Genomic DNA, 14,403 nt, shown 5'->3' on the forward strand with positions numbered 1-14,403 from the left:
AATAAAATGTATATTGTAGTTTTATAATGTTGTCTTCTTTGAAATTATCTTTATAGATCCCTCATTTTGAATGGAATTCCATGGAATTGTCAACAAAGGATGCATGGGTAGAATACCTTAAACAAAAGATATTTGCAGAAAAATCTTGAAATCGTGAACCAAATCAAAACAGAAGTGATTATGAAATGATCCATTGAAAATATATTGAATGTTTTAATAAAGCTGTTTTATTCTTGTACTTTTTTTTACAATTTCCTAAATCCTGAATCTTAATTCAATTGTTGAAGACATGGAAATTACACACCAGTATTTCAAAGTAATATAAGCAGAGACGATATTTTAAGGAATGTATCCTATATTAGTAAGAAGCTCCAAGATTAGACGTTGGCCATATTGAATATGCAATACCTTGGATTAAATTTCTGTACACTGTTGGAGAATAAAGTATATCAACATAATGTACTGGAGAGTAATGAGTTGCTTGATGTTCTAAAAAGTATAGACTTTTTAATGAAGGGAATTCTCACAAGCAATTTAAGAAAACCCAGTGAATTAAGTGTTATGAGTAAAATTGCTAACAGGTGGAACATTTTAAAATCATTAGAGTTGTGCTGCAAATATTTTTGAATTCATTGGGAAGTAAATACATTGTGAATGAAAAATAGAGAGGAAATATAATTTTAAAGGCTTGTGAAATCCATAAATCCTATTTTGAACAAAGTCACGGCCGATGGAATTAATAAGGCAAATTGTAGGTGAACTGTAGAGGGAATAGGTTGAATCTACGTCATTTAAATTAACTTTCATAATTGCCGAAATATTGTATGCATTTGTTATGTTGCATTGCAAATAATCTTGTACTCTAGTACGTGTTTTCAGCCTCTACAGCATGCATATATTCTGCACTCCTTCAGTGTATCACTACCTTATATCTTCCCGGGTTCATTGATCACATAGGGTATGGTGCAACATTAACTCATTTAATTCTCACACTGGTTTTATACAGAGTAAAATTAAATGGAGTAATAATTCCAGTTGGTACCATACACCAATTATGTTTGTCTTTAATATAGCAGCAGTATTAATAACTCTATGGAGCTATTTATAATTTGGTAAGTCTGAACATGTTGAGACGCACAGCAAGACATGTGGCTCCTGCAGCATAGTTAATTTCCTTCACCATGCCACACCATTCCTTCTTATCATCTTCATATCTAAAGAAAAAGTACAATTTACATTTTAGTGCATTCAAAGGCTTAGGTTTTGCATAACAATTCATGTAGAATTTAAAAAGTATGTACAGCATTATAGATATGCTTAATTTTTTTCTACCTTTAAAATCTTTGTTATAGTAAGAGATTTCATTTTGTACATAATCTAAACACTTAATTGGGATCTAAGAACCTTGATATAACTAGAGAAAATAGATTTGAAGTTTCAAAAGAATTAAAATAGTAACTTTAACCAAATTTGATCTTTAGAGTTTTGGTAGGAAGTTATTTTTAAACTTAGAAACGTAGGCAAGATTCCCAAATAAAAACAAAATACTGGAAGTACTCGGGTCAGGTTGGATTCTAACTATCCAAGAGAGGGGAACAGGTGTGAAAGTTACTTTGGACCTCCATCAAATCTAAACCTATGAATAGACAAATACATAAATTGGGATTTATAAACATTAAACGAAGTTGCATTAAGCATTGAGTAAATCATAGACACTGATGTATAGTTTTGGATATCCTATCACAGAGAGAGTATCAAAACCATTGAGCATGTACGGGGTAGATTCATCAAGATTTGTTGCCAGGAATAGGAATCTATTGAGAAAATATTGGTTAGTTCCACTGAAGGAGAGAAGGCTGAAGAAATCTACTCAAAAGTTAAAAAAAGAAATGTGATATAGCCTTGGAATCAGATAAATATTAATATGAATTTTTTCCTGAGGAAAATTTGAAGAGTCTCAAACTGTCATTCCTGAACAATCTTTCCCAGCAGCTACAATTATTTTCAAAACAATTCTATTCAGAGCACGTGTCCACGGTTGAACACATCTGCTCCATAGCAGCTAAACATTGCAATTATGTGCTGGAAGAAATGCAAGGCCAGCAGTCCTTCAGTAAAGACTTACTTCCATACGTCAGTGAATTCTGAGGGAGCAAATTCTTTATTTTCCAACTGAATCATAGCAAAACCTCCAATAGCATAAAGCGATCCAGCCGTACTGATGACATTTATAGAACTTCTCTCTTGCGGGAATTCAGGTGTAGTTTCCCATCTGTGATAGCCAAACAATAGAATAATATATTACAATAGTACATGTACAAATGGATATGCTCACTTTCTATGAACTCTTGTATGGCTTTTTAGCTTCTCTGTTTCTAAGATAGGCATCAAAATCTATTTGAGCATCTTTCATTTAGAGATGTATGAAGATGGTATGTAGTTTAAGAATTTTTATTTGCATTTTTTAATTTCCTTCAAACTGACCAACCAACAGAAGTGCACAGATTGTAAAGTTGCACCACCACATGATACTTAAATCATTATTTGTAATGAAATATATTAATGACCCTGTTTGCTAGTGTACGTACCATGCATAGTGTAGTATAAAGTGTAGCTTGGCAGAGAAATTGATTAGTCTTTAGATGTCACTAGAGGGCTTTTTTAAATGCAACAATTTTTTAAAACTTCATTAGAAATGTTGGTACATGTGCGAAGTATTTTTACACATTTGTGGGTTTCCGAAAGCATTCGTATACTTGTGTTTCGCTGAGCCTTTGCCCCAGGTGGAGGCAACAGCAACAATGCCAACAACAATAATTCATATAATACAGGAGTGTTGTCAAAATTTGACACAGTCACACGAGTAGCTATTACAATAGGTGACCAAAAGATTTTAAGAGAAAATAGCAGAATGATTTAGGTAAGGAATTCCAGAGCTTGAGGCCTGGGCAGCTCATGGCAAAGTGTTGGGGTAAAACTGGGTGTTGGCTGGAACCCAACAATGGCCCAGAATTTATATCGGAGGAGAAGTGATGGTTCTCACCAGTGACCTTAAACTGCCCATAAAGAGCCAGTGTTCTCATTGGCAGAGATTTTACCTTTTCTAACATTAACATGATGGGTCAGCACTGCTGCCTCACAGCTCCAGGGACCCGGGTTCAATTCCAGCCTTGGGTGACACTTTGTGTGGAGTTTACACATTCTCCCTGTGTCTGCGTAAGTTCCTTTGGGTGCTCCAGTTTCTTCCCACAGTCCAAAGATATGCAGGTTAGGTGGATTGGCCTTGGTAAATGTGTGGGGTTACTGGGATAGGGCGGAGGAGGGGGCCTGGGTAAAATACTCTGTCAGAGAGTCGTTGCAGATTTGATGGACTGAATGGCCTCTTCTGCACTGTAAGGATTCTATGTGAAATGTGAATTTGATTTAATAGAGGACCTGTGTGTCTAGCAACAATGATGCCACTAAGTAGGCTAAACAGCAATCACATTAAAGAATTCTTACAGAACAAACCAGAGATTATCCCTCTTAATCATTTTCCTGAACAAAATAAAGATCGAGACATCCATGTGGCATTAAGAAGCTAAAATATGAAACTTTTTTAAAAAAACATTGATGATGAGGCTTACAAGGGTTTTTAGACAGTTTGCGTGAATGGACAAGAACATAACAGATAGAAGACACTGGTGGTGTGAAATTATCCATTTTGGTAAAAAACAAGCATGTTTTGAATGGTGAGAGGCTGGGAAAACTCTATTTGTGGGTGACCTAGAAACTACAAAGTTAATGTTTAGGTACAGCAATTGGGCAGGCACATGGTATGTTACAAAGGGATTGGGATATGACTTGTAAAGAAGTCTTGCTGCAGTTATACAGGGCATTGATGAGGCCACACTTGGAGGACTGTGTGCAGCTTTGGTTTCCTTTATTTGAGTAAAAACTGGAGATTTCCTCTCCTTAGATTCACTAGACTAGTTCCTAGGATGAGGGGATTGTACCAAGAGGGAGATTGAGTAAACTAAGCCTATATTTCCTGGAGTTTTGAAGAATGGGAATTGAAACAAATAGCATTCTTAAGGGCTTGACAGGGTGTGATGATGTGAAAATGCTTTCCCATCTGAGAGATCTGAGATTCCCATGTTCTAATCTCAGAAAAGTAGGTTGACGGTTTAGGACTGAGATGGGAAAAATGTCTTCACTCAGAGAGTTATGAATCTTTGGAATTCTGTATCCAGAGAGTTGTGGACGCTGAATTATTGAGTATATTCAAGGCAGCGGTCACAAGATATTTGGGTTCAAAGGACATTAAGGGAAGATAGAGTTGAGGTATAGATCAGCCAAGAATTCACTGAATGGCAGAGCAGGCAGTCAGGTCCAAATAGCTAACTCCAGCTTCAGTTTTACATTCCACAAATATAAAACCAGTTTTTTCAGGGTCACAGAGTTTATGAATTTAGCATGTTGTTAACCCAGATACACATTACTCAACAAATCTTAATTCTTTCAAGAATCTTTACAGCAGAAGTGGCAATTAAGCGGAAGTTCACATCAACTTAAGTGATTCCAAAAGAATTCCACCTACCAGGTCTTCAATGGAGCAGCCTATAGAGGAGCTGGCAATCCCTGACTGATTTCTGTTGGAGTGCTGCTGATGGTCCACAATGCCTTGTGGGTGTCTAGTTTTGAACTGCTGGATCTGTTCTGAGTCTATTCCATTTAGCTTGACTGTAATGTCACAGAGCAAATTGGAGTGTGGCCTTTGTATGAAGATAGGACTTTATCTCAACATTGGTGCTACTTTGACTATTGGTGATGGACGCTAAAAATTGATATCCATCATAAATTCTGTGCCCTTGTTCACCCTTAGTGCTTATTCCAAATGGAGAATATCATTTGTGATTTTGACAGGAGCTGTTTCATTGCTACAGCAGGGAGGAATCCTGATTGAAGGGGACTGAATTGTGAAGCTGTGAGAAAGATGGGCATGAATTTGGGAGATGACAACACCTTCAAGGGTTTTGAGACAAAAGAGTAGTTTGCAAGAGCACAGAGATGAAGGGTGTTTTTTCAGATGAATATGGCAGACTAGGAGGAAGGGCCACAGTACCTGGGGGAAAGGAACCAATAAAAATATCAGCTGATGTGGAGGTGGGGCAAGGAGTTTAAGAAGATGATTTGTTGTGGGAAAAAGAAGCCAAGGACCATCTGACCCTGAGGTAGTTAGCAGTTTTGGCAAAGGAAAGCAGGACACGAGAGTGCCTTATAAAATCCAGTCAAATATAGCAATAAATAACCAGTTCTCGGCTGTAAATGTTCCAGTCTTTATCCCTTGAACTTAAGGGAACCAAGATGAGAGCTGTTTCTGGGCAACAATCAGGTTTTGTGTGTGTGCTGGTTTTAGTGCAGATAAACTCATGAGCGGTGGAGATGAGAGTGTGAATGAGCAGATCAGTCGTTGCAGAAATGCCTTGGTGAATAAAGGGCAAAGTACCTAGCTGAGAGTACAGTGGGGGAAATCAGACATTTATTTTGATGATCAAAAAATTATGGGCATGCTGTTGTGATTTTCTTTGTCTTTGCTGGTTGTGGGGCAGGTACCACAGGTGAGGACATGAAAAATCTACTCCATGATTACAATTTATTTCTTAACCTTAAGACCAAAGGCAGGGCCAGAAAAGGAAGTTTTTAAATCATGCTTGGCCATGACCTAATAATATTATTGCAATAAAGCTGCTCAATATATGGAATAGCTTTTACTGTCAAATTTAAATTAAGTATTTCTCATTTCTACCTTTTCATTTTTTTAAAAAAAGCACTTAGTGCTATTAGTAAGGGTTTCCCAGGATTTTGACCCAATGAAGGAACCGCAGTATGGTTCCTGGTCAGGATGGTGTATGGGTTGGATTGTGGGTGGTGGTGTTTTCATGCATCTGTTCTCCTTCTCCTTCAAGATGGTAGGGGCTACAGTTTTCATTGAATCCCTACAGTGCAGAAGGAGGCCTTTTGGCCCATCAAGTCTGCACCGACAACAATCCCACCTAGGCCCTATCCCCATAACCCCACATATTTACCCAGCTAATGCCTCTAACCTACGCATCCCAGGACACTAAGGGGCAATTTAGCATAGCAATGCTCCTAACCTGCACATCTTTGGACTGTGGGAAGAAACCGGAGCACCTGGAGGAAACCTATGCAGACACGGGGAGAACATGCAAACTCCATGCAGACAGTAACCCAAGCTGGGAATCGAATCCAGGTCCCAGGAGCTGTGAGGCAGCAGTGCTAACCAGTGCTGCAAAGTGTTGTCATAGAAGCCTTGGTGAGTTGTTGCAGTGCATCTTGTAAATGGTACATACTTCCTCCACCATTCATGCACAATGGCAGGAGTGAATATTTAAGGTGATGGATGGAGCACCGAACAAGCTTTATCTTTGATGTTGTTGAATTTCTCAAGTGTTGCTGAAGCTGCATTCATCCAGACAAGTGGAGAGTATTCCATCGCATGCCTTGGTGGACAGACACTGGGGAGTCAGGACGGGATTTACTTGCTATGGAATTCCAAGTAGTTGACATGCTCTTGTTGTCAACAGTACTAATATGTCTAGTCCAGTGAGACTTCTAGTCAATGGTAACCCCCAGATGTTGATAGTGGCCGATTCAGTGACGGTAATAAAGTTAGAAGTCATGGAGAGATTATTAGATTCTCTCTTGTTGAAGATGGTCATTACCTGACAATTGTGTGACTCAAATGTTAATTTTCACTAATCAGTCCAAGCCTGATTGTTAGCCAAGTCTTCATATTTTTAACATGAATTTTCATTTCCAAGATTATATTCAACAGTTGCAGTGGGCTCTTATAATATTACATGGCAGGATCAAGGGTAATACGGCAAATGACATCACATCATCCCTCTCCATTCCTTAATTCAATAGCCCGAGTATTTCACCCCAATTCTCTTTGACCCCAAGACATGGAATCATTCATTCTATTTCAGAACCCTGGTCTCTAACCCCAGTGCTGTACTGTTTCTCTAATGTTGTTGACATCTTACCATTATTAAAAAGTAGTATTTTTAAATGAAGTTTACAGTATAATGAACATTTTTAGAAAGATCCTCCAGTCCCACCATTGCAACATCCAGTTTTTCTTTTGCCTTCATTACTTTTCTGTAGAAATCAATTGATGAGAAACATTTAAAGCAGAGGACTGGTTTAATTATTTACCCTCTGTATCAAGAAAAATTTTGGACATCAAGTTAAATGTACCATTTTTCAGTTTAAATCAGTGCTTCCCTGTATTTCTCTCATAATTTAAATTAGTATTTCAGATCCCAATCCTTTAACTACCTTAAATACCACTAGGGGAGGTGATAACCTAGTGGTATTATCACTAGATTATTAATCCACCTAATGTTCTGGGGACCAGGGTTCGAATCCCACTGTGGCAGATGGTGGAATTTGAATTCAATAAAAAAAATCTGGAATTAAGAATCTACTGATGACCATGAAACCATTATTGATTGTTGGAAAACCCCATCTGGTTCACTAATGTCCTTTAGGGAAGGAAATCTGCCATCCTTACCTGGTCTGGCCTACACGTGACTCCAGAGCCACAGTGATGTGGTTGACTCTCAATTGCCCTCTGAACAAGGGCAACTAGGGATGGGCAAGAAATGCTGACCAGCCAATGATGCCCATGTCCCACAAATGAATTTTTAAAAGTCACATCTCAGGTATTCCCTCTGCAGGTTGAAAAGGTCATGTTTTATAACTCTTTTTGGCTTCACTCACTTATTATTCATGATGTCATAAGTTTCAGCTGCAGCTGTCAGACCATCGTCAGTGACTCCTCCAACAACCCAGATTTTGCTTTGGTGCACTGCAACTCCAAACATGGCACGTGCTGTCTTCATTGCTGCGAGCTCCCTCCACTCAGACTTTTTAGGATTGTAGACAAACAATTTGTTGATACACTTACTGTGGATAAATTTAAAAATATGATTGAAATGATCAATTATGCCTGCTTGGAATTAATCCTCAATGAGGGGAATGTACATAATACTTACGTGTCATCAGTTTTCCCACCAATAACATAGATTAATCCATTATGTGAAACAACAGCGTGGCCATAAATCTTAAGTGGGAATGCTTTGGATTCATTCCATTTTAGTTCGCTGAAAAAAAAGTAAAATTTGCATTAACATTAAATTCTTATTATGCAATTCAGCAATCAAGATAACATGCATCAGATTTTAAAATTGCAATATTAGTTCCTGAATATTGCTTAAAAGAGACAGGTCACCAAAATTTTTCATCTTGCATTCAACAGGAAGAGCAAATTTCAAATGATTGTAACAGTTAATACCACAAGAGAAAAAAGTGCTGATTGGTTGCTAAGTTGACTCTGATTGGCTGAGGCAAGTCAGGAGGAACTATAATGGCCAATCTCCCAGGTAATTCAAAAAAGGCACAAAGTTTGAGCATATTCCTTTTGTTAGCAGAGAATGGAACCCTGAATATGACTTTATGCCCCTTCCAGCAAGTGTAAATGAGCCGTGTTAGGAGTTTGGCTTAAATTGGTTGTTAGTGTAGCTAGCAGAGCGGGCAAGATTGTTGCTCTCCCTCTATGGTAAATATATCCTTTGTTAGGTAAGGAGACTAAAACTGTATGCCATACTCCAGGTACAGTCTCACCTGGATTTTGCAAGCACAGACTGGTTGAATAATTTCTGTATCCTGCTTATTCTGAACAACCCAAAGACTGTGCTGTTTGAGTTGACCAGCCAGTCACATATCTGGCATTGCACCTGCACTGAAATTCATACACCCGCGTTACTCTATTGTGTGGTAGGCAGGGGGTCTTTTTGGGCTGGTGGCAGCGAGCGTTCTGACAGTGGAAAATACATCTGGTGTAGCCACTGCGGCGTAGCAACTTGCCACGGCTTCTTTAACCTGTTGTTCAATTGTTTGAGATGCTTTGTCATTCCAGCTCAATTTGAGGGAGACGGGGCAGGTCAAAGCTACTGGTCCCAACGGCAAAGATGCTCAAGAGCTGTATCTGAAGAACTAGCTTTCCCATTGCGACTCATCTGTTTTTGTCCCAAGCTGCACTTTGTGAATGCCACACAAAATACAAGTCACACAATTTAAATATTGCAGTCGATTCCCCAAACTAACCAAACACATCCCATAAGAGCAAAACACTGCAGATGCTGGAATCTGAAACAAAAACAGAAAATGCTGGAAAATCTCCACAGGTCTGACAGCATCTGTGGAGAGAGAACAGAACCAATGTTGAGTCAGGATGACTCTTTTCAGAAACTTTGGCTTTATTCTCTCTCCACGGATGCTGTCAGACCTGCTGAGGTTTTCCAGCATTTTCTGTTTTTGCAACCCATCCGATTGTCGATTTGACTATTTAAATATGCTGATCGAGGATAAAATAATCCTATTATGGATGGGTGGGGCTCGCGTTCTCAATGACAGTGTTATTTTATACAGACAGGTCTTCTTACTCAATGTAATTTACTCTGGTAATATTAACTTGGGGTGGGGGTGGGGCAATCATATGAATGACAGCCAATAGTATGCGACCTTTCAATAAAAAGAATGGCTCTAATTGGCCACCAGGATTTTGTAACAGCATTTTGTTACACGTCGTTTTATGCATTAATAAGTAATGCCCATATAAAAAATTATTCAAAGATAACATTTAGTTAAAATAAAACAATCTGACTTTACTTCATGTCATAGCAAAATACGGAATCCAGCGATTGCTCATTTGGAAGATCCTTGCCACCAATCACATAAAGGAATTTTTCTGTTTCGCCAATTCCGAAGAGGCATCTTGCTGAAGGCAGCGGCGGCAAACCATCCCATTCACCAGCGATGCTGTCAAACTGAAGCGTCAGACAATTCACTTTTAACTTGTAATCTTTTTCGCTACAGATTTAATTCATTTACACAGGTATTCAGAAATACGATGAGATTTGAAAGAAGTTGGGGATGCGGCACTTCTATTTCACTAAGTTTTACTCAAGATCTTTCAAACACAGCCAATTATTACCGAACGCGACAGAATAAAGGGGGAGAAAATGCGTTGGTCGCTTAAAAATATGAATTAACTTATTTTGTGGAGTTTTGCTAGAAAGCTTTTGAAATAAATTGACATCCACAAACAGAAAATGGGTAGATTGGTGTATACCTCATAGAAATAACAATGTTCAGGATGTTCCTTAACTTCTTCATCCACATATAACCCACCGACTACAAAAATTCGGTTTCCCTTAGTGACCAGACTGACATGGTTTCTGGGAATCTGATCATCCATCGCAGCCAGAAAGCACTGATTGAGGTTTGGATCATAGGCCACCGCCACCGTGTCATTAATGAACATGATCATCTCCTTGACGAACATGCCATGCCTGGGAATGTCATTCAGGAAACCAGGGAGCAGATCTTCATCACCCACATCCCCGTTGACTAGATCTTCACCGCCCTCTCCTTTCTTTGCGTTTTTGTCCCCTCCTTTGGCGGAGGTGGGGAGTTTCCCAGCAAAGGCATCTTTGATGGTTTGCACTTTCTTCATCAGATCTGGATTGGCCTTGACAATGTCGTTTTTTTCCACGTGCTCCTTGATATATTTTTCAGGCATCAGGCGGAAGCGGACGCAGTCGAAGATTTCTCCTAAACTTTTGACCTTGTTCTCCTTATCGTTTCGGACCCATCTGATCACAGCTTCGAATACAACCTCTTCCTTCTCCACGTTCAAAGTGTCATTGGCGACGATGCCGATCAGCTCGTGTGGGGCAAGTTGCAGAAAATCTTCTTCTTTGCAGATGCGCTCAAAGCGAGCGGACGCGTACTCGCGGGCAGCAACAGCAAGCCGGGGGCAATCCAGCAGCAATCCCAGCCTGAATATAGCCAGGCAGTTTTTAGCCGATAGCTTCTCCTGAAGGTAGGTGACACACAGTGTGAAAACCGAGGGGATCTGGAAGCGGCTGGCCGCAGCAAAGATATTCTGCACGTTCTGGTCTGTCAGTTCTATCTCCGAGGAATACAGGTACTTGAGGATCAGATCCATCACATTTTCTTCTACATCTTCCATAATCACCTCGCGTTTCTTCTCCTCGCTTTCCTCCGAAAAGAAATACTCGCGGAAGTAAGGGCTGCAGGCTGCCAGGATCAGGCGGTGGCAAGGGAAGGACTTGTTGCCCACCTTCAGGGCACAGTCGACAAATTTGTTCTCATCCAGTAAACTTCTCAGTCCATCCTGGAGAAGGGTGGTTTGATAAAGCCGAGATTCTTCCTTTATGTCTGTAGTAGGATCCATGGTAATGTCACTTTGGAGGCGAGCAGCTGGCGTTTGCCGCACTCGGGTCTGGCTGGGGAAAAGGCAGATCGCAGTGGGTTGCTGCACTTGAAGGGCTTGTAATTTAACTCCCCCAATCTAAATATAGAGAGAGAGGCTGCACGCTGGAATTCCGATTGACCAATGTGGAAAATAAAGCTCACTTTGGCAGCTGCTGCAGACGGAAAGAGACAACTGTGATCAGCTTAGGAGTAAAACAAGACAGGCGGGCAATCACTACTGGGAGAATTAAGTTATTTTTATCATATTGAGGCAACGTCATAGCTTAGTGTATATCACAGCCATGAATATCACACATTACAGAATAAATCCTTCCACAAACTTCTCGTAGGAACTGACTCATACAGCTGACACCCATACAGCTGCCGCCAGTTAATCACAAGTGCTCTTTGGGTGCTGATTTAAGGTTTTTGGAGTTCTTAGTATCGATTTTAACATTTGCAAACTAAATTATGAAAACACTAGTCGTGAGTAGAATGGAATGTAATCTGCTCAGATTTCTCGTTCATTGCTGTAAAATTTAGTCTTCAGGTAACTGGAGCTTACAAACATACTTTTCAATTATTAATCCTAAATATTTATAAACCTGACTAATAGCAAGATGTTTGTGGATTGCTACCATCAATATTAAACGAAATAAAAATATCAAATATTTCAATCCACAGATAAAACCAAGCTATAGAGAACACTTCTTGAAAACCGGATCGTAACAGACCATGTATACACACACGTTTGCCATTTGCCTATATTAGGGATACCACTTGTTTTTTGTCATGGATAAAATAGATTTTTAGTTAAATATGTTTACATTTCTCAAATATAAATACGGAATGACAAGTTGACATGAGACGCGAAGCAAAATCATTTGCCGACAACCTATTGTGGAACTCAGAACTCATCCAGGAAATATTTTGAACTTTTATAAACCAGCCCCCCCCTTCCCCCCCCCCAACCCACCTAAAATACATATTGGCTTTATATTTTAGCTCTGAAATTGCGCTTGTGGTCACCCTGTTTTTATCCTCAAGTAACTTACTCACTGGAGTCTTCTGGAAGCAAGGTCAACTGCTGAACAGCTGAGAGTAGTGATCACCTCGGCTCATGTCCATTTTTAGGTTTAAAAGTTGATCAAACTTACTCATTAGTAAAATTAACATTTATCTCACCACCTTAATAGAACAGTGTGTCCCATTTTCTCAGCACACCATATATTTTAGCATCCTCATTCTTGGCAAGTGTATAATGTAACTTTTATATATGTAAGTATTTTATAAGTAATTTAATAATCAAGAGTATAGTTGGAAGAGTGCTGTGAATTTCACAAGCTCAGAATGAACCATCCTTTTTAGTGCTATCTACTCAGTAATTTTAAAGTGAAGAATGTCTTGTTTGGATCTTAATTAGTCTATATGCTGCACTGGACTTCAGAGATTCAACTATTCCTAAATCACCGCAGGCTGAGAGCAGACTGGGCAGCCTGTACTGGGGCTATCAGGTTGATAACTATCTGATTCCCTTTTCATCAGCGTTTTGGTCTAGTCTTGTCTTTTCACTCCACTTCCTTTCCAGTTCAGCCTGGTGTATCAGTTCTGACCTGTTGTACAGACAGTTTTATTTGCTTTTCCATTGTATTTGCTGACAGCAGTTGGGATTATAGTCAGAAAAGTACAGAACCAAAGTTTAAAAACAGAACTGGATTATTGTCTGCTGCCTCCTCCTCTGACCTTCCAGATTCCTTAGTTCCATTTGTGCTTTTCAGTCTACTTGCTTGCAGCCCACTCAAAGCCTTTGTCAACCTGCTTGCTGATCCTCACAGGAATGTCTCTCCATTCACCCACTTTGTTCCTAATGCGTCAAAAGTGTTCTATTCCACCTTGGCACTTACCTTCTTCAGTGTTTTTTAATCCACCTCCCATGTTTACAAATTCATCTGCTCACTCAAATACTCAGCCTGATGAATGATGAAAGAGGATAGAGAACTGAAGGAGGCTGTGAAAAAAAAGAGAAGTGGAAGAACAAGAAATGAAGGATAAAAGCAAGGCAGTGAAAGTAAGTATAGGAAACATTTGAGATGGAAGGAAGAGAATGTGACAGGTTGAAAGAAAGGGAGATTCACTGATTCTAGCAACCAGTTCCCTCTCCTATTTTATTAGTCCATCTTAATGCTTCCAGTTTTCCTTCTCAATACTCCCAAAACCCATCTCAGTGCTTGCAATTTCTAACATTATCTCAAACTTATACGACAATCTGCATATCTCAGCACACTGTATTTGTTCTATATCCCAGCCATGCCTCACAGATCTCTCAGCCTGCCAACACCCAGTCTCCTGACTGTGCAGAACTTCAGAGTGCTCAGGTTTACTCTAGTCTTTGCCTGCACCAGGCCTTTTTCTCCCATTTCCTTCAGGACTAACATCCTGCTCCATAATTATTCCTTAGCTCATCACTCCTCATGAATGCCACCAGAGCTCAGCCATGTCCATGTCCTCTCAAACGAAGACTGCAAACCAATGTTGTGTTCTTGGTCTCTAGAGCAGTCAAAATCCACTCTCTTCTAAATGCTCCCAGGCCCTCAATCAATCTCATTATTCAGGATGTGAAACATGGAGTGCTTGAGGATTTAGTACTGATGTACTTCAGAGGATACTAGATGACGGAGATCTGGTGGGAAGAGTTCAAGTGGAACATAAACACTGTCACATTGCCATGCTGTAAATTCGATGAGAGTTTGGCAATAATTATTAATTTTGCTGCTTGATCAGAGATAGTCTCCTCAAAAGTTGGCATCTTTTATGGACATATTTTTCTATTTGAGCAACCTGCTTTTTTTCAGGCAATTGAGTGTAATATTTCAGTATAGGAAAACACTTGTTTTCTGAGAGTAAATGTCGATTTGCAGTAGGATCACGGTAGGTATTTGCTGGATATTTCAATCTTATATTTAAATTTTTTTTACCCCTGCTTTTTACCCTCTCTCTATCTCTGTATCATTCTCTCGACTAATTCACATCATGGTTTACTGTGCAATAATGAGT

At 39.5% G+C, this 14,403-nt stretch overlaps 2 protein-coding genes across 6 annotated transcripts in view; one reads left to right on the plus strand and one right to left on the minus strand.

Moving 5' to 3' along the window:
- fastkd1 (FAST kinase domains 1) overlaps nt 1-461 on the plus strand; it is a 42,476-nt gene extending 42,015 nt beyond the window's left edge. For 3 of the 5 annotated variants that reach the window (XR_013499539.1, XM_078228386.1, XM_078228388.1), the window contains one exon: nt 57-345. Coding sequence is in view for 4 of the 5 variants with exons in the window: in XM_078228386.1 (XP_078084512.1) it covers nt 57-149 (93 nt within the window). In the remaining variant the exon portion in view is untranslated. Of the gene's footprint in view, nt 1-56 lie in introns of all 5 variants that reach the window. The other 2 variants (XM_078228385.1, XM_078228387.1) reach the window with 2 other exon arrangements.
- klhl41a (kelch-like family member 41a) lies at nt 205-12,420 on the minus strand. Its single transcript, XM_078228389.1, has 7 exons — nt 12,405-12,420; nt 10,202-11,522; nt 9,739-9,896; nt 8,064-8,171; nt 7,789-7,974; nt 2,126-2,272; nt 205-1,214 (listed from the first exon to the last, which is right to left on the minus strand). Exons 2-7 carry the CDS (start codon nt 11,327-11,329, stop codon nt 1,103-1,105), a joined length of 1,839 nt encoding a protein of 612 aa, XP_078084515.1. The 5' UTR covers nt 11,330-11,522; nt 12,405-12,420; the 3' UTR covers nt 205-1,102.
- Between the last annotated feature and the right edge of the window lie 1,983 nt (nt 12,421-14,403).

This window comes from Mustelus asterias, chromosome 14, assembly GCF_964213995.1.
Source record: "Mustelus asterias chromosome 14, sMusAst1.hap1.1, whole genome shotgun sequence".
Classification (NCBI taxonomy): Eukaryota; Metazoa; Chordata; class Chondrichthyes; order Carcharhiniformes; family Triakidae; genus Mustelus; species Mustelus asterias.